Consider the following 25,000-nt stretch of genomic DNA (forward strand, 5'->3'; position numbering starts at 1 on the left):
TGTAATAATATTTCCTAATATTACATTTTTTCTGTATTTTTGATCAATAAATGGTACTTTGATCAGCAAAAGAGGCTTCTTTAAAAACATTAAAAATCAGAAAAATAAAGAAAAGTATTATTTGTATACCATTATAATATTTATTAAGATTTGGAATTAGCTTTATTTTATGTTTTTAGTTTTCACTTTAATTTTAGTTTACAATTTAATAACTCTGTTATTTGCTTTTGTCATTAGTTTTTTGTTTTTTAATATTTCTATGTAGCTGTAATATACTTTATTTCAGTTTTAGTTTTAGTAATATGACTACTTTGTTTTTTTATTTCACTTAGTAGCAACATTTAACATTTTTATTTAAATGTTTAAGTTTATGTTTTTATCTAATATTAATATTTTATTTCAGCTAGAAAAAAATATTTTAACAGTTTTTAAGGACTAAAATTAAAAAAAAAGAAAACAAATTAGAAAAATGTAGTTTTAATTTTTTCAGTTTTATTAATTTTAGTAATACTTTAACTGTGATTTTGTGACATTATTTTGATCTCATCAACATGCATTTTTTTTTAATTCCCATTATTTTTAATGTCGATTATTAATCCAGTAATACAGCATTTTTAGAATATTAAAGAAATAAAAATATTGCCATACAATTCGTAATAATACCTACCTCACTGTTTTCACATAAAAGTAATGGCAGTGTTTTTTTCCCAACAAGTTTATTGGAATTTAGTGTTTAAATAAATGAATAAATAAATAAAGTGCAAAAAAAAAAAAAAAAAAACATTCCTAATGATCCTACAGTAGGCTTAATGTTCTATAAGCAATATGTGACCATGGACCACAAAACCAGTCATAAGGGTCAACTTTTTTTAAATTAAGATTTACACACATCTGAAAGCTGAATAAATAAGCTTTCCATTGATGTATAGTTTGCTAGGATTGAAAATATTTGGTCGAGATACAACTATTTGAAAATCTGGAATCTTAGGGTGCAAAAAAACAAACAAAACAAAACAAAAAAACTACATATTAAGAAAATCACCTTTAAAGTTGTCCAAATTAAGTTCTTTGCAATGCATATTACTAATCAAAAATTAAGTTTGGATATATTTACATTAGGAAACTTACAAAATATCTTCATGGAACATAATCTTTACTTAATATCCTAATGAAAATGTATCATTTTGACCCATACAATGAATTTACTTAAGTCTGGGTTTTGTGGTCCAGAGTCACGTATACATATTTTTTCTTTCTATTGATTTTGAGGACAAAACAAATAAGACCTGGCGATGTTCTTGACCTACCTGAATGTCCACCTGTGTCCACGGCTGTCCCGAACAGCAGCACATACTCTGTGAGAGAGGCGTGCAGCAGACACATGGAGCCCATCCAGCCGCCCGCATTCACAAACACCCACTGCAGGTCCTCATCGGGCAGGATGTGGCCCGGATACTTCTTCCGCAGCTCCACCACCACCTTGGAGAAGGCTTGATCATGGTCCTGGCCTGTGGCACACAAACACACACAGTTCAGACATCTAGTTTTATATCAGACATCTCGTATTTTTATCAGACATCTCGTTTTATATCAGGCATCTCATTTTATATCAGACAGCTATTTTTTATCAGACATCTCATTTTATATCAGACAACTAGTTTTTTATCAGACTTCTCGTTTTTTTTATCAGACATCTCGTTTTATATCAAACATCTCCTTTTATATCAGACAGCTAGTTTTATATCAGACAGCTATTTTTTATCAGACAGCTATTTTTATATCAGACAGCTAGTTTTTTTTTAATCAGACATCAAGTTTTATATCAGACAGCTAGTTTTTTATCAGACATCTCGTTTTATATCAGACATCTCCTTTTATATCAGACATCTCCTTTTATATCAGACAGCTAGTTTTTATCAGACAGCTAGTTTTTTTATCAGACATCTCGTTTTATATCAGACATCTCCTTTTATATCAGACAGCTCCTTTTATATCAGACAGCTATTTTATCAGACTTCTTGTTTTATATCAGTCATCTCCTTTCATATCAGACAGCTATTTTTATATCAGACAGCTAGTTTTTTTAATCAGACAGCTAGTTTTATATCAGGCATCGCATTTTATATCAGACAGCTAGTTTTATATCAGGCATCTCATTTTATATCAGACAGCTAGTTTTTATCAGACATCTCCTTTTATATCAGACAGCTATTTTTTATCAGACAGCTATTTTTATATCAGACAGCTAGTTTTTTATATCAGACAGCTAGTTTTTTATATCAGACAGCTAGTTTTTTATCAGACATCTCGTTTTATATCAGACATCTCCTTTTATATCAGACAGCTAGTTTTATATAAGACAGCTAGTTTTATATCAGACAGCTAGTTTTATATCATCGCATTATATATTTTTTTTAATCAGACTTCTCGTTTTTTATCAGACATCTCGTTTTATATCAGACATCTCCTTTTATATCAGACAGCTAGTTTTTATATCAGACATATTTTATATCAGACAGCTAGTTTCATATCAGAAAGCTAGTTTTATATCAGACAGCTTGTTTTATATCAGGCATCTAGTTTTTTTATCAGACATCTCGTTTTTTATCAGACAGCTAGTTTTTTATCAGACTTCTCGTTTTTTTATCAGACATCTCCTTTTTTATCAGACATCTCGTTTTATATCAGACATCTCGTTTTATATCAGACATCTCGTTTTATATCAGACATCTCGTTTTTTATCAGACATCTCGTTTTTTATCAGACAACTCATTTTATATCAGACATTTCGTTTTTATCAGACATCTTGTTTTATATCAGACAGCTATTTTTTTATCAGACAGCTATTTTTTTTTAATCAGACAGCTAGTTTTATATCAGGCATCACATTTTTATATCAGACAGCTAGTTTTATATCAGGCATCTCGTTTTTTAATCAGACATCTCGTTTTATATCAGACAGCTATTTTTTATCAGACTTCTCGTTTTTTTTTATCAGACATCTCCTTTTATATCCGACAGCTATTTTTTATCAGACATCTCCTTTTATATCCGACAGCTATTTTTTATCAGACAGCTATTTTTATATCAGACAGCTAGTTTTTTTAATCAGACAGCTAGTTTTATATCAGGCATCGCATTTTATATCAGACAGCTAGTTTTATATCAGACATCTCCTTTTATATCAGACAGCTAGTTTTATATCAGACAACTATTTTTTTATCAGACAGCTAGTTTTTTTTAATCAGACAGCTAGTTTTATATCAGGCATCGCATTTTATATCAGACAGCTAGTTTTATATCAGACAACTATTTTTTTATCAGACAGCTAGTTTTTTTTAATCAGACAGCTAGTTTTATATCAGGCATCGCATTTTATATCAGACAGCTAGTTTTATATCAGACAACTATTTTTTTATCAGACAGCTAGTTTTTTTAATCAGACAGCTAGTTTTATATCAGGCATCGCATTTTATATCAGACAGCTAGTTTTTTTATCAGACATATCCTTTTATATCAGACAGCTATTTTTTATCAGACAGCTATTTTTATATCAGACAGCTAGTTTTTTATATCAGACAGCTAGTTTTTTTATCAGACATCTCGTTTTATATCAGACATCTCGTTTTATATCAGACAGCTAGTTTTATATCAGACAGCTAGTTTTATATCAGACAGCTATTTTTTATATCAGACAGCTATTTTTTTTATCAGACAGCTATTTTTATATCAGGCATCTCATTTTATATCAGACATCTCGTTTTATATCAGACAGCTACTTTTTATCAGACATCTGTTTTATATCAGACATCTCCTTTTATATCAGACTTCTCATTTTTTATCAGACAGCTAGTTTTATATCAGACAGCTAGTTTTATATCAGACAGCTATTTTTATATCAGGCATCTCATTTTATATCAGACAGCTAGTTTTTTATCAGACATCTCGTTTTATACCAGACATCTCGTTTTATATCAGACAGCTAGTTTTATATCAGACAGCTAGTTTTATATCAGACAGCTATTTTTATATCAGGCATCTCATTTTATATCAGACAGCTAGTTTTTTATCAGACATCTCGTTTTATACCAGACATCTCGTTTTATATCAGACAGCTAGTTTTATATCAGACAGCTAGTTTTAAAACAGACATCTAGTTTTATATCAGACAGCTAGTTTTATATCAGACAGCTAGCTTTATATCAGACAGCTAGTTTTAAAGCAGACATCTCATTTTATATCAGACATCTCCTTTTATATCAGACTTCTTGTTTTTTATCAGACATCTCGTTTTATATCAGACATCTCATTTTATATCAGACAGCTAGTTTTATATCAGACAGCTATTTTTTATCAGACAGCTATTTTTATATCAGGCATCTCATTTTATATCAGACAGCTAGTTTTTTATATCAGACAGCTAGTTTTATATCAGACAGCTATTTTTTTTATCAGACAGCTATTTTTATATCAGGCATCTCATTTTATATCAGACAGCTAGTTTTTTATCAGACATCTCGTTTTATACAAGACATCTCATTTTATATCAGACAGCTAGTTTTTTATATCAGACAGCTAGTTTTATATCAGACATCTCATTTTATATCAGACAGCTAGTTTTTATCAGACTTCTCGTTTTTTATCAGACATCTCGTTTTATATCAGACATCTCGTTTTATATCAGACAGCTATTTTATCAGACTTCTTGTTTTATATCAGACATCTCCTTTTATATCAGACAGCTATTTTTATATCAGACAGCTATTTTTATATCAGACAGCTAGTTTTATATCAGACAGCTAGTTTTAAAGCAGACATCTCAGTTTATATCAGACATCTCGTTTTATATCAGACAGCTAGTTTTATATCAGGCATCTCATTTTATATCAGACAGCTAGTTTTTTATCAGACATCTCGTTTTATATCAGACAGCTAGTTTTTTATCAGACATCTCGTTTTATATCAGACATCTTTTATATCAGACAGCTAGTTTTATATCAGACATCTCCTTTTATATCAGACAGCTAGTTTTATATCAGGCATCTAGTTTTTTTTATCAGACATCTCGTTTTATATCAGACAGCTAGTTTTTTATCCGACAGCTAGTTTTTATATCAGACAGCTAGTTTTATATCAGACAGTTAGTTTTATACCAGACAGCTAGTTTTATACCAGACATCTCATTTTATATCACACAGCTAGTTTTTTTATCAGACAGCTAGTTTTTTATATCAGACATCTCGTTTTATATCAGACATCTCTTTTTATATCAGACAGCTAATTTTTTTTATCAGACATCTTGTTTTATTTATCAGACATCTTGTTTTATTTATCAGACATCTCGTTTTATTTATCAGACATCTCGTTTTATTTATCAGACATCTCGTTTTATTTATCAGACATCTCGTTTTATACCAGACATCTCCTTTTATATCAGACAGCTAGTTTTTTATCAGACATCTCGTTTTATATCAGACATCTCGTTTTAAAGCAGACATCTCGTTTTTTTATCAGACATCTCGTTTTATATCAGACATCTCCTTTTATATCAGACAGCTAGTTTTTTATCAGACAGCTAGTTTTTTATCAGACATCTCCTTTTATATCAGACATCTCCTTTTATATCAGACACCTAGTTTTTTTATCAGACATCTCGTTTTTTTTATCAGACAGCTAGTTTTATATCAGACAGCTAGTTTTAAAGCAGACATCTCGTTTTATATCAGACATCTCCTTTTATATCAGACAGCTAGTTTTTTATCAGACAGCTAGTTTTAAAGCAGACATCTCGTTTTATATCAGACATCTCCTTTTATATCAGACAGCTAGTTTTTTATCAGACAGCTAGTTTTTTATGAGACAGCTAGTTTTTTTATCAGACATCTCATTTTATATCAGACATCTCGTTTTATATCAGACATCTCCTTTTATATCAGACAGCTAGTTTTTTTTATCAGACAGCTAGTTTTATATCAGACAGCTAGTTTTAAAGGAACACTCCACTTTTTTTTGGAAATAGGCTCATTCTCCAACTCCCCCCAAATTAGTAAATTTATTTTTACCATTTTGAAATCCATTCAGCCGTTCTCCTGTTCTGGCGATATCACTTTTAGCATAGCTTAGCATAGATCATTGAATCCTATTAGACCAATAGCATCGCGTTCAAAAATAACCAATGAGTTTCAGTATTTGTCCTATTTAAAACTTGATTCTTCTGCAATTATATCATGTACTAAGACCGGCGGAAAATGTAAAGCTGCGATTTTCTAGGCCGATAAGATTAGGAACTACACTCCCATTCTGGCGTAATAGTCAAGGAAGTTTGCTGCTGTAATATGGACACAGATGTCTTAATACATCTTTGAAGCTCTGTGTTGCTCGAATCATAATAAATACAGTATAGGGCTGGACAATAATTCGATATCAATATATATCGCGATAGAATGTTTTTCAATAACGGTGATACGATTTTTAAACCCATTTCCGATATTTCGATATACATTTGCATATATATGTATATAATTTTATACATTAGCATTTGTCACTGAATGACGTTCAGTGCTCAGCCGTCAGAAAGAGCAAAACAGAATTGCGTGATGACGTACATCAAAGACACGCTGCTAGCGCTCAGCAGCAGTTGTTGGCTAGGCTCCGTTGCGGGAAGTTTTTAACTACAAAATGAGTATCCCTGACCGCAATACAGATGTGGATGAACAAGCTTCCACAAGAAAGAAGGCAGACGAAATAGTTGATAATCGCGATAGGGCTGGATTAAACTTTAAGAGGCAATGATGTAAATGAATAAATATGCACGCTGCACGTTTCAAAGTCAACACGCGGCACTGATGTCTTTATATGAATGTATCTGAAGGGAGCCGACTGTCCTCAGAAAGGTATCGTTGGCATTTTCATTTCATGCCTGATAAAACTGGGTTAATGCTGCTTTGTATACAGCCGTTACTAGGGAAACCGTAATATTTCAGCGCTCCTAAAGCGCCACCTAGTGACAGAATGAATATGCACGTCCATATTTTCAGATGGTCAGATTATTGCAAATCTCAACCAATGTTTTTTATGCAGCAAACACAGAGTTGTAAATGTGAAAGAAGTTAATGTGCTTTCTAAAAATCTAAACAATTAAGACAGTTATATTTATGTTTTAAATAAATATAATACATTATATAGTTGATTTATTCCTTTTAATGGTATAAAGGCTGAAATGCCATTTTATAAGATTTGTTTTTGTGAAAAACCTGTATCTGAACTGTAAATCATGTCATTTTATGGCTTAATATGGCTTAATACCGTACATCGTCCAACCCCACTCATACTGTTCATTTTACTTGTGCAGCTCTTAAAAAGTGTCATAAATTGCCTCAAATTGATATTTAAAAATTCCGCATACACTGTAAATAGTGAAATAAAATTCATTCCTTGATATTTGTTGATATTCTAAATCTCTGGCTACCAGAGATTAGGAACTTTTGCGAGCCCTGACCTCCTTTCTGGAAGAGGATTAATAATTAGTTGGCCTAGTGGCATCATTTTTATTATGATTTCTTTCCCCCTTTCCGGTTCCGGCCAGAGCAATGTGTTTTTGTTGTTGCTCACTCTTTATTTATTTTATTCTTTTTGTTTCTTTATCTGAAAACTGCTGAAGCAGTTTGTTTGTTGTTAAAATTTATATGAATAATCAGCCTGCTCTTGTTTAAATGGAAATGTATTATTGTTAATAAGCTGAGTCTGAGAGTTTTATTTATGTGTAGTTATTTGTAAAGGCTAAATAAAAATAAAAAGTGAACCTTATTTTTTTTTGTATTGTTTTTATTAAAAATGTTTTTATATCATTTTAATAGGAGGAGCCTGGATGTATTATAGACTTTGCAAATTCAGTTTGCAGACATTTGTAGGTACAGACATCCATTGTGTGTCCTCGGCAGTTTTTTTTTTCCTGAGGCTTTTTAATATTGTCCATATCGATATCGGAATTATATCGTATCGACCGAAATTAAGAAATATATTGTGATATAAATTTTTGCCATATCGTCCAGCCCTAATACAGTATATACAGTAGATAGTATCACACCATTCGCAATAGTACCATTGCTATGGTGATGTAACTTTAGATTAGAAACAGGTTATGCGTGTTTACTCACCTGCATACTGTTTGGCTAACTTGGCAACATCTTCTTTTGTAAAGACATATTGTTTATTAGCCATCCAATATCTTAGAAACTGAACTGTCAACACCAGAACCCCGAGAACCACCACCATTTTCAGAATAAGTCTTATTAACGACATCGTAACCCGACCACAAACGACTGTTTGAAAGTAAAACGCAGTTTAAGATTGCAAAAGACATTAAACAGACTTCATTCAGACACACAGCATGGCATACATGAGCAGTGACGGACGCTGACGTGAGGTGACGTCACGCCGGCGACAACCAATCGGCTGGCACAAGCGGAAAGTTCTAGTCCAATGAAATCGCAAAGGGCGCTACAAGGAAGGAGGCGGTGCACCGGTGCATTATTATTATCAATACGCCACCAAAATACGCAAAGTACACAAACAGATTTTATTGATACAGTGAGATGTGTAGAAGAAATTAGTGTGTTTATATATGTAGTGTCTTTTATATTCTCTAGGAACCTGTAAACAGTCCAAGCACTGCTCGGTTTGTTCATCTTTAGATGCCAAGTTCTGCGTTTTATATGCGCAGCGCTGTTCGCTTGAGGATACTTAGGGGCGAAGATCAAATGAAAACTTGAAACTCTAAAAAGAAACAATCAATAAATTAATGTTAAAGCCCGTAACAGGTGATCGGATAGATAACGGAACTACAGAGGGATTTATTAAGCATTAAGCAGTAAGCAGTGAGGATTAAGATGGACAGTATGAGTAAACCCATGTTTGATCCTAAAGGTAAGGAATGTTTTTACACATTGACACTTGTGCATATTTATTTCCGACCTTTGAACTGTCCACGATTCACAGACACATCTACATGTCATTTATTGACCTCTTTTTGTTACTCCTGTCTTTTGAATCCACTGAAAATAATACACTTGCTACATGAGTCACGTGACGGCTGGCGGTGACGCAAAGCGGATCATGTGATTTGAGCTCTGAATCATTTTAGAGAATCGGTTCGTTTGGACAGTTTTGTCAATGAACCGGTTCAAACTCATTTACTAGTTAGGTAATGCTCTCAAAGTATCTACGCATGATTGTATGAGTCATTTTTAAGTAAAATACACTTTAGATGTATTTTATATGTATGCTGTTGTTTTTCACAATGTTTAAATATAGGTATATCCACATTATTTTTCCCTTAAGAATGGGGGCAGCCATTTGTACATTTTATGGGTCTGGCTTCCAGTCTCATTCGCGTCCAGCTATTTTTAGCTGTACAAAATGGCTAGTTTTGCTGCTTGATATTGCAGATTGGTGCGTCTTACCATATTATTTGAATGTATTATTGTAATTATGAGCACACTGGTTTGTAGTGCAAACTGTTTTACCATTGTTATTCTTCTTGTTATGTCCCCATAGCATCCTTCGTATAGCAGTCCTTAAAGGAGTAGTTCACTTTCAGAACAAATATTTACAGATAATGTACTCACCCCCTTGTCATCCAAGATGTTCATGTCTTTCTTTCTTCAGTCGTAAGGAAATTATGTTTATTGAGTAAACCATTTCAGGATTTCTCTCCATATAATGGACTTCTATGGTGCCCCCGAGTTTAAACTTCCAAAATCCAGCTTCAAAGGGCTCTAATCCCAGCCGAGTAAAGAATGGCTTTATCTAGCAAAACAAGGTTATTTTCTAAAAAAAAAAATAAATAAATAAAAAATTACAATTTATATACTTTTTAACCTAAATTGGTCGTCTTGTCCACCTTGGCAAGACGAGCTTTTGAGATGAAAAAGTATATAAATTGTTCTTAGAAAATAAGAACAATTTCGCTAGAAAAGACCCTTCCTCCTCGGCTGCGATCGTTTAGAGCCCTTTGAAGCATTTTGGAAGTTCAAAGTCAGGGACACCATAGAAGTCCATTATATGGAGAGAAATCCTGAAATGTTTTCCTGAAAAAAAAACAAAAAAAAAACAATTTCTTTAAGCCTGAAGAAAGAAAGACATGAACATCTTGGATGACAAGTGAGTACATTATCTGTAAATATTTGTTCTGAAAGTGAACTACTCCTTTAATTTGTCCATTGTGGGTCTCAGGTGTGATCCCAGTTTTTTTTTTTTTTTTTTTTTAATAAATGTCATATCACTGTCTTCGATAAAATAAAAACTATCAATTTATGCTACTTTCTTGGTAACTTTTGGTGTTCCACCCCCCCCCCCCCTTTTTTTTTTTTTTTTTTTTTTTAACATTTATTTACCTCTAAAAGTGACACATTTTTTATATAAATATGCTTATTTTTTATGTTATATTTAATATTTCTTATACTTCAGTAAAAAAAAAAAATTAAAGCTGCAAGCAGCGTTGACCGGGCCCTCGCCGTCTGGCAGTCGCCATCACGATAGCATCAGGAAAACGGTGCCCAGTTGGCACATGCATTCACAATAACCCTTTGGACTAACCCTAACTGTCTCTCCTCCTGTCTGACTCTTTCTCTTACCACCCATCCCACCTCCTTACACTCAGCCACTTACCACACAAACACACACATAGAGTGCAGAGCAGAGTGAGATCAGATTTGTTTTTTAATTTTCTTTCATTCGTGGAGTTTTGTATAATTATGAAATGAACTGTGTTTAATCAGAATGAATAGTTATTTGTATGAAAAAAGTTTCAAAGAGTTAGGATGCTGCACTTTAAATATATAATAAATCATTGAAAATTGAAAATGGAAAATAAAATTCTAGGCACGCTATCTGCCTCAAAAACACAGGAAACAAATATTTGAATGTATTTTGTATTTTTATTTATTTTCCATGGCAACAGCATTTGATGCATCAGGGACGCCTTTACAGACTCTCATCGGCCGTGTTTTTACATCATTCTGATGAAGTTTGAAGAAAATCGAGTACAAATACATTGTTCGTTGTTCGTTCGTGTGTTAGTTCATTAACCAATGTTAACAAAAGAGACCCTATTTTAAATAGTTACCATGTTTTATGATCTACATCCATTTTTAAATATTATTTTAATGATCTATAAGCATCTGTGAAATAATTATAAACAAATATATTAAAAATAAATACATATTAACTTAGTTGAAGTATTTGTTTCTCATTCTAATTAAGTGAACTGAGAAGTATAGTGTCATACTTATAAGATTTTTTATTCTATCAGTGAGATTGTATATATGTATATAAATCATATAATTTTTCCTTAAAAGATTAAAAAAAGATTTTAATGCTCTTTAAGCACCTATACAAAATAATTATGTAAAAGTACACTGACAGTACAGTCTATATCAACGGATTCTATGGATTATTTTCATTCTTATACACTGAGAATGAGCTAAATAGCATTAGAGGCAAACGATTCCTTATCTTATGAGGACCTCTAGTGTTCATCCCTGGTATTAGAGCTTTAATCTGACAAATTTATGTGACACTTTTAATGTTTTTGGGGCCTCTGAGCATGATAACATTTTGAAACTACACGTATTTCCTAAGAATTTCTTGTTCTTTATATGTAAAAAGTTTTGATGAGTTAGAATAATGCAATTTAAAGATATATGAAAATAACTCTTCATCTTTTTTATTGTTACTTTCATAAATCACCACATCAACACCGTTCAAGATGTCCCAAAGCCGTTCACAATTTAACATCTTCAGTATCTTGGCATCATGTTGACAAAGTTTGGTGTGAACTGTCTGATTCTGCTATGAGTGATATGAATTTATTCACAACTATATTTAAAAACACAGGAAACAAATGTTAAAGTTTGACATGTTGCCATGGCAACAGCATTTGATGTATCAAGGACCCCTTCACAGATTCTCATCGGCCGTGTTTTGATATTATTCTGATGAAGTTTGAAGCAAATTGAGTAAAATTAAGAGGTTGATTTAAAAGCGTTTTGCAAGCAACACACTTCCTGCTGCCAGTTGGTGGCGCTATAACTTTGACTCATAATAGTCACATCTCTGTGATCGGTATCATACGACGAACAAACTGCTTAAGTTTGGTCAAAATCAGATAAAGTGTGTCAAAATTATTAGACATTTCCTGTTTCTCATTTCTCGCCATAATTTGTCGCTCTGCCACGGCCAAACCGTTCGAGATACCAAAAATCCCCTGGCAATTTTGCATTCCCAATATCTTGAGATCATGCTGACCGAGTTTGGTGGCCATCGGTGGAAAGGTCTAGGAGGAGTATTTCAAATTCCACAGCTTGATTTTTCCAAAAATCCATATTTAAATAAAAATAGCTGACTTCCTGTTGGTCGTAGCTAATGGGTGTAAATTAGAAAGTTGTCCGGCTTGATGAGTCCAATATATGTACCGAGTTTGGTGACTGTAGGACAAAGTAACCCCCCAACTTTTGTCAAAAGGTGGCGCTATGGAGCGCCTGCTCCACGCCCATTTATGGGCTTTTATCAGTGTTTAACTGTCATTAATACAGATGTGTGTGTTGAGTTTCATGAAATTCTAAGCATTTTAAGTGGCTCAAAAACACAAAAAACTAAAGTTAAAGTTTGACACGTTGCCATGGCAACATGATAAAAGTTATGGATAACGCCCTTCACAGATTCTTATCGGTTGTGTTTCGACATTATTGGGATGAAATTTGAAGCAAATTGAGTAAAATTAAGAGGCTGAGTTTAAAGCGTTTCAAAAACGTCACGCTTTCTGCTGCCAGTTGGTGGCGCTATAACTTTGACTCATAATAGTCACATCTCTGTGATCGGCATCAGACGATGAACAAACTGCTGAAGTTTGGTCAAAATCAGACAAAGTATGTCAAAGTTATTAGGCACTTCCTGTTTCTCATTTCTCGCCATAAATTTGTCGCCCCGTCACGGTCAAACCGTTCGAGATATCAAAAATCCCCTGGCAATTTTGCGTCCCCAATGTCTTGAGATCATGCTGACCGAGTTTGGTGGCCATCGGTGGAAAGGCCTAGTAGGAGTATTTCAAATTCCATTGCATGCACTTTTTAGACATCCCTGAATAGCCGACTTCCTGTTTGGCGAAGCACGGACTATGAGTGTGAAATTTGTTCGGCCCGATGAGGTCTATATGTGTATGAATTTTGGTGACTGTAGGTCAACCGTTGTGCGCTCCAGAGCCCTTCAAAAGTCGCAATTTTTAACGCTGTGCCATGCCCCCCCCAGGTGACCCCCCCATGTCAAAGTCTGTCCGGCCCTGATGGCCGCAGGTTCCAATGTGTGTGCAAAGTTTCAAGAGTTTTCGTGTATGTTAAGGCCCCCGAAATCCCCCAAAACATTGAAAAAAAAAAAAAAATAATAATAATAATTAAAGCTGCAAGCAGCGATGACCGGGCCCTCGCCATATGCGCAGTCACCATCCTGATAGCATCAGGAAAACGGTGCCCAGCTGGCACATGCATTCACAGTAACCCTCTGCCAGTTTGGATTTAAAGTTTACAGAATTGAAAGGGTTAATTAAAATCAACACACAGACACATACACACAATATTTAAAATTTTGCCATCCAGTTTAATTTGTTAACATTAACTATATTAGTTAACATGAACAATAATTAAATAGCATTTATTAATATTAATTAATATTAAGCTAAAAAAAAGTATTCATATATTATTAAAAGGTACATTAGTACATTTATTTATATTTGTTAAAAATATTTGTGGGTTCATGTATTAATAATACATTATAAGGGTATTCTTAAGGCATTATAATGAATGCATAATAAATTATAAAAACCTTATAATATGTTGTATCATCTCATGAGCATTCATAAGAACAGTTTTAATGTATTAGAATTTTTACTTTTTTTATTATAGCTTTTGAGTATGATTACCTCCTCATAGTTATAATGTATAAGTCTCATATTTTGCCATCTTACTGATGTCACTTTACTTAAAGCATACAAAGATCACTTATAAGTAATCATAATAATAATTCTCAAATAGCCATAAGACAGCTTTTTATAAATAACTCTGCAACTGCATGTCAGCTAGCAGTAATTATTATTAGTAGTGTGCTAAATATATGCTAACACTGTATTTAGACAGTTCCCCAAAAGACAAACTGATTATAAGTAACTTTGCAAGAACAACCTTCTACTTAGCCTAACATTAAACTAAGTCTACACTGTAAGGAGTGTTAGTTGGTGAGAGTTAGTTGTTAATAGTCAATAGAATAGAATATAATGTAAAAAATAAATCTAATATGATATAGTCCATTACAAATGAAGTAGGTTTAAAATGGTGTCTACTGTGTGTTATAAATAATTATAATCTTAAAAGTTATAACCTCTAATATTTAAGTATTATAATGTATGATAATTGTTGTTATGAATATTCATTGGATGATATAATATATTATAAGTTTTTTTATAATGCATTATACGTTCATTATAATGCCTTAGAAATACCCTTATAATAGGGGCTTCATAGAAAGTGTTACCAAATCAGTGAGAGACAAACAAAACATTTCATAATTTTTAATTAAAAAAATAACTAATTTTTTTATGCTTTTTAGTGTTTATTTTAAAATTATGTAAAAGTATTCTGACAGTACAGTACATAACAACTCCAAATAAATCTATGCATTCGTTTCTTTGTTGCACATTGAGAATAAACAGAATAGGATTAGAGGTAAAAATATTCCTTATCATACGAGGACCTCTGGTGTTCATCCCTTGTATTACAGTCTTCATTTCTCCCTCTCTCACTTCTGGATACTTTTAATGTTTTTGGGGCCTCTGAGCATGATACAATTTTGATACCAAGCGTATTTTCTAAGAATGATTTGTTCTTCATACATACAAAGTTTTGAAGAGTTGGTATTAGGCACTTTAAAGATATAGAAAAATGAATGCAACTTTTTTTACTGTGACTTTTAAAAAATCACCACATCAACACCGTTCAAGATATCCAAAATCCGCTCACAATTTAGCATTTTGAGTATATTCTTATCATGTTGGCAAAGTTTGGTGTGAACTTCTTGTTTCTGCTTTGTTTAGTATGATTTTATTTACAGCCTGATTTTTCCAAAAATCCACATTCAAATAAAAATAGCCAACTTCCTGTTTATTATAGCTAATGAGTATTAATTAGAAAGTTGTCCGGCTTGATGAGACCAATATATGTACCGAGTTTGGTGACTGTAGGCAAAACTAAACCCCCAACTTTTGTCAAAAGGTGGCGCTATAGAGTGCCTCCTCCACGCCCATTTATGGGCTTTTATCAGTGTCTAAATATCATTAATACAGATGTGTGTGTTGAGTTTCATGAAATTCCAAGTATTTTAAGTGGCTCGAAAACACAAAAAACTAAAGTTAAAGTTTGACACGTTGCCATGGCAACATGATAAAAGTTATCGATAATGCCCTTCACAGATTCTCATCGGCCGTGTTTCGACATTATTGGGATGAAGTTTCAAGCAAATTGAGTAAAATTAAGAGGCTGATTTAAAAGCATTTAGAAAACGTTGCGCTTTCTGCTGCCAGTTCTCTGTGATTGGCATCAGACGATGAACAAACTGCTGAAGTTTGGTCAAAATCAGACAAAGTGTGTTAAAGTTATTAGACACTTCCTGTTTCTCATTTCTCGCCATAACTTTGTCGCCCCGCCACGGCCAAACCTTTCGAAATATCAAAATTCCCCTGGCAATTTTGCGTCCCCAATGTCTTAAGATCATGCTGACCGAGTTTGGTGGCCATCGGTGGATACACCTAGGAGGAGTATATCAAATTCCATTGCATGCGCTTTTTAGACATCCCTGAACAGCTGACTTCCTGTTGGGCGAAGCACTGACTTTGAGCATGAAAGTTGTTCGGCCCAATGGGGTCTATATGTGTATCAATTTTGATAAATGTAGGTCAACCGGTGTGTGCTCCATTCTGGGCTCGGGCCCTAATAATAATAATCCTTAGAAAAACAATAGGGCCTTCGCCCTTTTGGGCTCGGGCCCTAAAAATCATTCCAGTAAGTTCAGTCAGCCAAAACCTAAACCAAAACCTGGTGACTTTAGTGACATCTGGTGACATATGATGGTATACAAATATCAAAAATATCAGTATCCACTATATGGCTAGTACTCAATGGCTGCATATAGGATGAAATCTATAAACTTTCTAACAAAAAAAATAAAATAAAATAAAATAAATAAATAAATAAAAACATCAAATTTCAATAACTTCCAAAAAGTAAAATAGAACAAAATAGTGCTAAACAGGTAAGAATAAACAATAAACCTAACAAGTAGCATGTTCCAGACAGTTTTTGTTTGGAATCCACAACAGATCTTGCTGTAGGACTTTGATCTGAATTTGGAATGTGTATGTGTGTGTTTGCAAGTGTGAGTGTTTGCCACATTGAGAATGTTGTATAGGCTCACCCCTTCTTCTGTTTGTATATATGATCCGCATTGTGTTGGATTTATTGACTTTTATTGGACAAATGTTTTTTTTTTTCAATTTAGTATTTCCCATTTATTAATTCCCATTCATTTCCTGTGGGTGCCCATTTTTGTCCACAAAGGACAAATTAAAGTGTTTTCCCCGCCCCCCCAACCACTTAACTTTGTTGAACCTAGTCAATTTGTGTGTGCGTGTTCATTTGGCAAACTTAGGAAAGTAGCCAGGTCTTGTACCTCTCAGATTAAGAAAACTATTAAAAAATAAATAAATGAAAAAGATGTTGCCCAAATTTGTCCAGAAGGATGTTTGAGGGTTAAACGGTCAAATTTTCCAAAAGATTATTTGTGTCAGAAATTAATATATTAAGTTCTGCTTGTTTTCTTTAAAGTCAAACCATTTAAGTACTGGTTTATCTTATATTATTCTTGCATGTTGATCTTTGTCTCAGAGCACCAGCATTTAAGATACAATCCTCTGCGGGACTCCTGGGTTCTGGTTTCGGCCCATCGGATGAAGCGTCCGTGGAAAGGACAGGTGGAGAAACCGCCAGAGGACAACATCCCACGACATGACCCAAACAACCCCCTCTGTCCTGGCAGTGTGAGAGCTAATGGAGAGGTGAGCAACTGGGCGGCTTTTTGGACTGAATGTTGCTGAGGTGTCATTGCAAGAAGTGAGATAAAAAATGTAAAAGAATGCAAGCCGTTTTCAACATTGATTATAATAAGAAATGTTTCTTGAGCAGCAAATCAAATTGATTTCTGAAGAATCATGTGACACTGAAGACCAGAGTAATAATGCTGAAAATTCAGTTTTGATCAAACAAGTAAATTACATTTTAAAATATATATAAAAAGGGAACAGTCATTTTAAATTATAATAATATTTTACAGTATTACTATGTTTTACATTTGTTTGATCAAATAAACGCAGCCTTTTCATAAGCCTTGCAATTTTAATGAGACTTCTTAAAAATAAAAAACCTCTAAAAATCTTGTGACCCCAATCTTTTGAACACATATTGTCTCAATATCTTGCTCATAGACTTCCATTGTAAAAAACAGTTCTTAAAAAAATGCCTAAATCTTGTCTGCTATTTGGCTACTATTTCTAGTTGCCTAATGCATCCCTGCCTCAAGTCCCATTCTAAATCATGATTCACATGTGCAATACATGCTTTTTGGTCCCATTTCATATAAAATGATTCGCGATACGCGCTTTAAAGTTCCGTTTGACTCAAACGATTCGCAATAAGCGCTTTAAAGTTGTTGTGATTAAAATGATTCGCAATACGAGCTTTATAGTCCCGTTTTAAATCAAATGATTTGCAATACATGTTTAAATGTCGTTTTGAATCAAATGCTTCGTGATATGTGCTTTATAGTCCCGCTTTGAATCAAATGATTCGCAATACAAGCTTTATAGTCCCGTTTTAAATCAAATGATTCGCAATACAAGCTTTATAGTCCCGTTTTAAATCAAATGATTTGCAATACATGTTTAAATGTCGTTTTGAATCAAATGCTTCGTGATATGTGCTTTATAGTCCCGCTTGAATCAAATGATTCGCAATACAAGCTTTATAGTCCCGTTTTAAATCAAATGATTTGCAATACATGTTTAAATGTCGTTTTGAATCAAATGATTCGTGATATGTGCTTTATAGTCCCACTTTGAATCAAATGATTCGCAATACATGTTTTAAAGTCGCTTTGAATCAAATTCACAAAACATGCTTTAAAGTCCCGTTCTGAATCAAATGATTCATGATATGCGCTTTAAAGGAACGCTCCACTTTTTTTTTTGGAAATAGGCTAATTCTCCGACTCCCCCCGAGTTTGTTGAGTTTTACCGTTTTGAAATCCATTCAGCCGTTCTCCTGTTTTGGCGATATCACTTTTAGCATAGCTTAGCATAGATCATTGAATCCTATTAGACCAATAGCATCGCGTTCAAAAATGACCAACGAGTTTCGATATTTATCCTATTTAAAACTTGACTCTTCTGTAGTTATATCGTGTACTAAGACCAGCGGAAAATGTAAAGATGTGATTTTCTAGGCCGATAAGATTAGGAGCTACACTCCCATTCCGGCGTAATAGTCAAGGAAGTTTGCTGCCGTAATATGGACACAGCAGGCGCAGTAATATCACGCAGCGCCTGAAATTAGTTCCCAGCTAGGTAACTTCCAATGTGATGAAGTTAGCATTTCCACATGTGCTGCGTGATATTACTGCGCCTGCTGCGTCCATATTACAGCAGCAAACTTCCTTGACTATTACGCCGGAATGGGAGTGTAGTTCCTAATCTTATCGGCCTTTAAATCGCAGCTTTATATTTTCCGCCGGTCTTAGTACACGATATAACTACAGAAGAGTCAAGTTTTAAGTAGGACAAATACTGAAACTCGTTGGTCATTTTTGATCGCGATGCTATATTGGTCTCATAGGATTCAATGAACTATGCTAAGCTATGCTAAAAGTGATATTGCCTGAACAGGAGAACGGCTGAATGGATTTCAAACGGTAAAACTCAACTTATTAACTCAGGGGGAGTTGGAGAATGAGCCTATTTCCAAAAAAAGTGGAGTGTTCTTTTAAAGTCTTGCTCTGAATCAAATGATTCGCGATATGTGCTTTAAAGTCATTCTGAATTAAATGATTCATGATACAAGCATTAAAGTCCCATTTTAAATCAAATAATTCGCAATACGTGCCTTAAAGTCATTCTGAATCAAATGATTTGCAGTACACGCTTTAAAGTCCCGTTCTGAATCGAATGATTCACAATATGCGCTTTAAAGTCCCGTTCTGAATCGAATGATTCACAATATGCGCTTTAAAGTCGTTCTGAATCAAATGATTCATGATACAAGCTTTAAAGTCCCATTTTAAATCAAATAATTCGCAATACGTGCCTTAAAGTCATTCTGAATCAAATGATTTGCAGTACACGCTTTAAAGTCCCGTTCTGAATCGAATGATTCACAATATGCGCTTTAAAGTCCCGTTCTGAATCGAATGATTCACAATATGCGCTTTAAAGTCGTTCTGAATCAAATGATTCATGATACAAGCATTAAAGTCCCATTTTAAATCAAATAATTCGCAATACGTGCCTTAAAGTCATTCTGAATCAAATGATTTGCAGTACACGCTTTAAAGTCCCGTTCTGAATCGAATGATTCACAATATGCGCTTTAAAGTCCCGTTCTGAATCGAATGATTCACAATATGCGCTTTAAAGTCGTTCTGAATCAAATGATTCATGATACAAGCTTTAAAGTCCCATTTTAAATCAAATAATTTTGCGATACGTGCTTTTAAAGTCCCGTTTTGAATCAATCCAGATAGCACACATACGTCTGCAAGATGTCTGTTAAAGATCTCTTGATCTTGAAAGCATCTGCTGTGCACAAACATCTGGCAGATGTCTGTAAGATGTCAGTTTAACATACATTCTAATTCATGAACACCTTAAATACATCTAATAGACATCTATTTGACATCTGGTAGGAAACGTCTTGCAGATGTCTGTAAGATGTCAGTTTTACATACAATCTAAATCATTCTCATCTATTAGATATCTATTTGACATCTGATAGGAAAAGTCCAGTAGACGTATTGCAGATGTCTTGCAGATGTAAATGCAGACATCAAATAGGCGTCTCGGAGATGTACTTGTGCTATCGGGGAAATGATTCACGATACACACTTTAAAGGCGTTCTGAATCAAATGATTCGCGATATGTGCTTTAAAGTCGTTCTGAATTAAATGATTCATGATACAAGCTTTAAAGTCCCATTTTAAATCAAATAATTCGCAATACGCGTCTTAAAGTCATTCTGAATCAAATGATTTGCAGTACACGCTTTAAAGTCCCGTCCTGAATCGAATGATTCACAATATGAGCTTTAAAGTCGTTCTGATACAAGCTTTAAAGTCCCATTTTAAATCAAATAATTTGTGATACGCGCTTTGAAAGTCCCGTTTTGAATCAATCCAGATAGCACACATACGTCTGCAAGATGTCTGTTAAAGATCTCTTGATCTCTTGACATCTATTTGACATCTGGTAGGAAACGTCTTGCAGATGTCTGTAAGATGTCAGTTTTACATACAATCTAATTCATAAACATCTATTAGATATCTATTTGACATCTGATATGAAAAGTCCAGTAGACGTATTGCAGATGTCTTGCAGATGTAAATGCAGACATCAAATAGGCGTCTCGGAGATGTACTTGTGCTATCGGGGAAATGATTCACGATACACACTTTAAAGTCCTGTTCTGAATCAAATGAATCTAAATACGCGCTTTAAAGTCGTTCTGAATCGAATGATTCGCAATACATGCTTTAAAGTCCCGTTTTTAATCAAATGATTCGCGATACACTCTTTAAAGTCATTCTTAATCAAATCATTCGCAATACACTTTAAAGTCCCGTTCTGAATCAAATGATTCACGATACACTCTTTAAAGTCATTCTAAATTAAATGATTTGCAATAAACTTTAAAGTCCGATCCTGAATCAAATGATTTGGGATACGTGGTTTAAAGTCCTGTTTGACTCAAATGATTCGCAAGTTTTAAAAAGCTCTGTTGCTACTGTCTTTGCTCGCTTTCTCCATATAATTTATTAGTTTATGCAGTTTTTTTGTTTTTTTTTTACTAAATTGTGATCACGTTACACAGTTTCCGTTGTATTAAAAACATTTAGTGACATGACACTCATATAATATAATGTGAGTTTATGTAACATTATGTATAGCCTTGGAGTTGGGTCAACCTCTGCCTCTGGAGAAAGAAAAAAGTTTTCAAAAGCATCTCTCGTCTGCTTTTTTCACAAATCGCACCCTGGGTAGAATATATTCTTTATTTTTTGTGCTGCATCACTGCAGTGCCATTTTCGATTCATTTACACACTTTTTTCAAGTATCAAGTATCAGATTGTAGTAAAGTGGTTCATTTACAGGATTTAAAAAATTCATGAGCTTATACTTATAAGCTGTCGTCATCTCTGGCTCAGCCTGCAGCATTATAGGAGCTTTTTTTACGAACACAGATGAAATCATCTTCTCCCTGGAAAGTGATGTGTCTGCAATCATTATACAACATTCTCTGACTAAGCAGAAAAAACGTTGATATCCTTTTCTTGAACGTACATTTCCGTCTGCTCGTATGAATTATACGGCGATGAATATTCAGTGGCACCGTTTTTTTTCAACCCTGACAAATGTTCTTGGCTGACTCTCTCATTCCTGGATATTATTATTTAATGATTAATTAAATACAGAAAGTTGCCAGGCTGCTTTACATTCAGACAAGATGTCGAGCATGCACTTTTGAACTCCGGCACTATTTCACGCTGTTGCTTCATTCAGATATACGTTTGGCTAGAAGCAGCTTGTCTAGTCAGATAAGTCAACATGAGGAAGACAAACTGAAAGAAAGAGAGCCCTCAGGGATGTTTTATCCACCAGACTGTGATTAAATGCAGTCTACACTAATCATTTGATGATTTTATTTTATCTCTATTTTATTGCAGGTTAATCCTGAGTATGACAACACGTTCATGTTTGAAAATGATTTCCCTGCTCTTCAGCCTGATGCTCCGGACCCTGGTATGATCTACTGTCCCATTCAGTCCCATAAGTCTCAGTCACACTTTATTCTGTGTCTGTATTAGTTTTTTACTGGGTATTACAGCATTTAGGATGTTCTTCGAACAAAAAATCATAAATGTATTAACAAATCAGCATATTAGAATGATCTGAAGGATCATGTGACACTGAAGACGGGAGAAATTATGCTGAAAATTCAACTTTGGTCACAGGAATAGATTGCATTTTAACATATGTGACCCTGGGCCACAAAACCAGTCATAAGTGATATTTATTTCTGGATTCTGAATAAATAAGCTTTCCACTGATGTGTGGTTTGTTAGTATATGACAATATTGTGCAAAAAAAAATAAAAAATCAAATTATTGAGAAATTCGCCTTTAAATTTGTCTAAATGAAGCTCTTAGCAATGCATATTATTAATCAGAAATTAAGTTTTGATATTGTAGAAAATTTACAAAATATATTCATTAAACATCATTTTTGGCATAAAAGAAAACAATTTTGACCCATGCAATGTATTTGTGTCTGTTGCTACAAATAATACCCATGCTACTTTTTGTTTTGTGGCCTAGGGTCACATATATTTACATAGGAAACACTTATGTTTTTAATATTTCACAATGTTTTAATCAATTAAATGCAGCCTTGGTAAGCATAAGAGACATAATAATACACTTGAAAGACTCAATAATCATAAGAAACATTTTTAAACAATCCTACAGACCCTAAAACTTTTGAACAGTAGTATATGAAAGTAAAACAAATGTACAGTAGTTTACGTGTAAAACTGATAATGTGCAAATTTGGTCTGCATGTTAATTAAGCATTTCATGTTTTTAACAATTTGTTGATAATTTGTTGATAAATCGTTGTATTTGTTGTTCTAGGTTCAGATCATCACCCACTTTTCCAAAGCAAAGCAGCCAGAGGCGTTTGGTGAGAACTGTTTATTTCTTCTTCTTAAACATCTCTATTAACAACACACACTTAAGCCTAAGCCTAAGCCTAAGTCTAAATATTTAGTTTAGGCATGTATCTTATTCTGCACTGTTTGTCAGACTTGAATGATTTTATAAATTGTGTGGCTTGTTGAGGAGAGGTGTGCGGTTACTTTTGAAAATTAACAGATTTATGATAATGAATAAATGAACACTAGGGGGTTCTAAGTGGTCCAAAATAAAAAGAAATTTGTGAAAAATATAATAAATGAATTAATTAATCAAATTTAGTAAAAATAAATGCATATATTATATAAATATAATATAAATATAAATAAAAAGAGAATAGGTAAATAAACAAAGACATTTTTATAAATAAGTAAATAAATATTTTTTTTATATATTAAAGTTAAATAAGTAAATGAGTAAATAATAAATAAATCAATTTCATGTAAACAAACAAATAAATAAACTAAAAGTAAGTAAAAAGTTACAAATTATTTTTTTGTTATTACAGTTTCATTTTCTTTTCCAAAAGACTTGTTGGAAATCATCTAATAAATTGCAAATATTTGTTTGCAGACCTAATTTTCTGTTTCTGTAGATTTATTAACTCAACATTAGTCAAAATGTTGGGTTAAAAAAAATAAAATGAAAATTTAATTTAAAAAATCTTCATCAAATTAATAGAAAGTAAGTATTTTCTAGATAAGCTTTTACAGCATTTCATAGTTTTTTGAAATAAGTCTTTATAACATGAATTTATATACATTGCCATTCAAAACTAAGATTTTTAATGTTTTTGAAATATTTTCAAAATTTTCATTAATGAATTCTCTTATGCAAATCAAGGGTGCATTTACTTGATAATTTTTTTTTCCAGGATTCTTTAAAAAAATATAAAGTTAAAAGAAACAGCATTTATTTAAAATATTAATCTTTTGTAATAGCATAAACTACCATTTAAAAGTTTGTCAAAGTTTTTTTATCTTTTATTCAGAAAGGATGTTTTTAATTGATAAAAAGTGATGGCAAAAGATTTCTGTTTTGAATACATGCTGTTCTTTTCAATTTTTTATTCATCAAAGAATCCTGAAAAAAGAATCACAGAATATTAGAATGATTTCTGAAAGTTCATGTGACACTGAAGACTGGAGTAAAGATGCTAAAAAATTCAGCTTTGATCACAGCAATAAATTACATTTTAACATATATTAAATAGAAAACCATTATTTAAACTGCAATAATATTTTACAATATTAATTTTTTTTCTGTATTTTTTAACAAGTATGCAGCCCTGCGGAGCATAAGAGATTAATAATAAAAAAAAACACAAAACATAAAAAATCTTACTGATCCCAAAACTTTTTCAAAGAAACTTATAGGTTCTTTCCACTTTCCAGCCCAGATCTTTAACCAGAAGTGTATGCCACCCTCCCTATTTTATAGTATTCTTGTTGTTCCTTATAACTGATTTTTTTTTTTTTAGAGCACATTAGCACAGATTGCTGTAGATTGGAGTGGCACGGAGGGATACTTTGTTAGTACCGTGCCTTAGCTTGGTTATTGTGGCTCATGGCCCTTCTGAAGCACTGCTAATAAACTATTTCCTTGAGTTTAATCGTGCTGCGTGTAGAAATTGATTGTGCTGCCAGAACGGTGACACCTCAGGAGAGCGTTAGCTGAAAGGAAAGAACTAAATGTCTTAGCAATGAGTGAAAACACATTAGAGGCTGAGTCAAATCAGGGCTTTGCCAGCACCTTGCTTGTGTTAGTGTATTTTGTAGATTATTTATGAAATCACCATTTTTCACATTTTAACTTTGGTTTTGTCTTTTTGGGTTTTCTTGAATATGATTTATGTGTGGTTTGAGCTATTAGACATTTTTCTCTTTC

General features: G+C 33.2%; 3 protein-coding genes across 3 annotated transcripts in view; 1 reads left to right on the plus strand and 2 right to left on the minus strand.

The window, feature by feature from the left end:
* The window catches only part of katnal2 (katanin p60 subunit A-like 2), a 9,077-nt gene extending 8,987 nt beyond the window's left edge, over positions 1 to 90 (minus strand). The window contains exon 1 of the mRNA XM_073829277.1: positions 58 to 90. Coding sequence (XP_073685378.1) covers positions 58 to 90 — 33 coding nt within the window. The remainder of the gene's footprint in view (positions 1 to 57) is intronic.
* Positions 91 to 1,178: 1,088 nt separating this feature from the next.
* Positions 1,179 to 8,405, minus strand: sigmar1 (sigma non-opioid intracellular receptor 1). Its single transcript, XM_073830266.1, has 2 exons — positions 8,157 to 8,405; positions 1,179 to 1,508 (listed from the first exon to the last, which is right to left on the minus strand). The coding sequence occupies exons 1-2, from the start codon at positions 8,299 to 8,301 to the stop codon at positions 1,207 to 1,209; spliced, it is 447 nt and encodes a 148-aa protein (XP_073686367.1). The 5' UTR covers positions 8,302 to 8,405; the 3' UTR covers positions 1,179 to 1,206.
* A 348-nt stretch (positions 8,406 to 8,753) lies between these two features.
* Positions 8,754 to 25,000, plus strand: part of galt (galactose-1-phosphate uridylyltransferase) — a 72,715-nt gene continuing 56,468 nt past the window's right edge. Inside the window, exons 1-4 of the mRNA XM_073829979.1 lie at positions 8,754 to 8,925; positions 16,986 to 17,155; positions 22,088 to 22,163; positions 23,054 to 23,102. Of these exons, the coding sequence (XP_073686080.1) occupies positions 8,889 to 8,925; positions 16,986 to 17,155; positions 22,088 to 22,163; positions 23,054 to 23,102 (332 nt within the window). The 5' untranslated portion in view covers positions 8,754 to 8,888. The remainder of the gene's footprint in view (positions 8,926 to 16,985; positions 17,156 to 22,087; positions 22,164 to 23,053; positions 23,103 to 25,000) is intronic.

The sequence above is a fragment of the Garra rufa genome, chromosome 23 (genome assembly GCF_049309525.1).
Source record: "Garra rufa chromosome 23, GarRuf1.0, whole genome shotgun sequence".
In the NCBI taxonomy this organism is placed as follows: domain Eukaryota; kingdom Metazoa; phylum Chordata; class Actinopteri; order Cypriniformes; family Cyprinidae; genus Garra; species Garra rufa.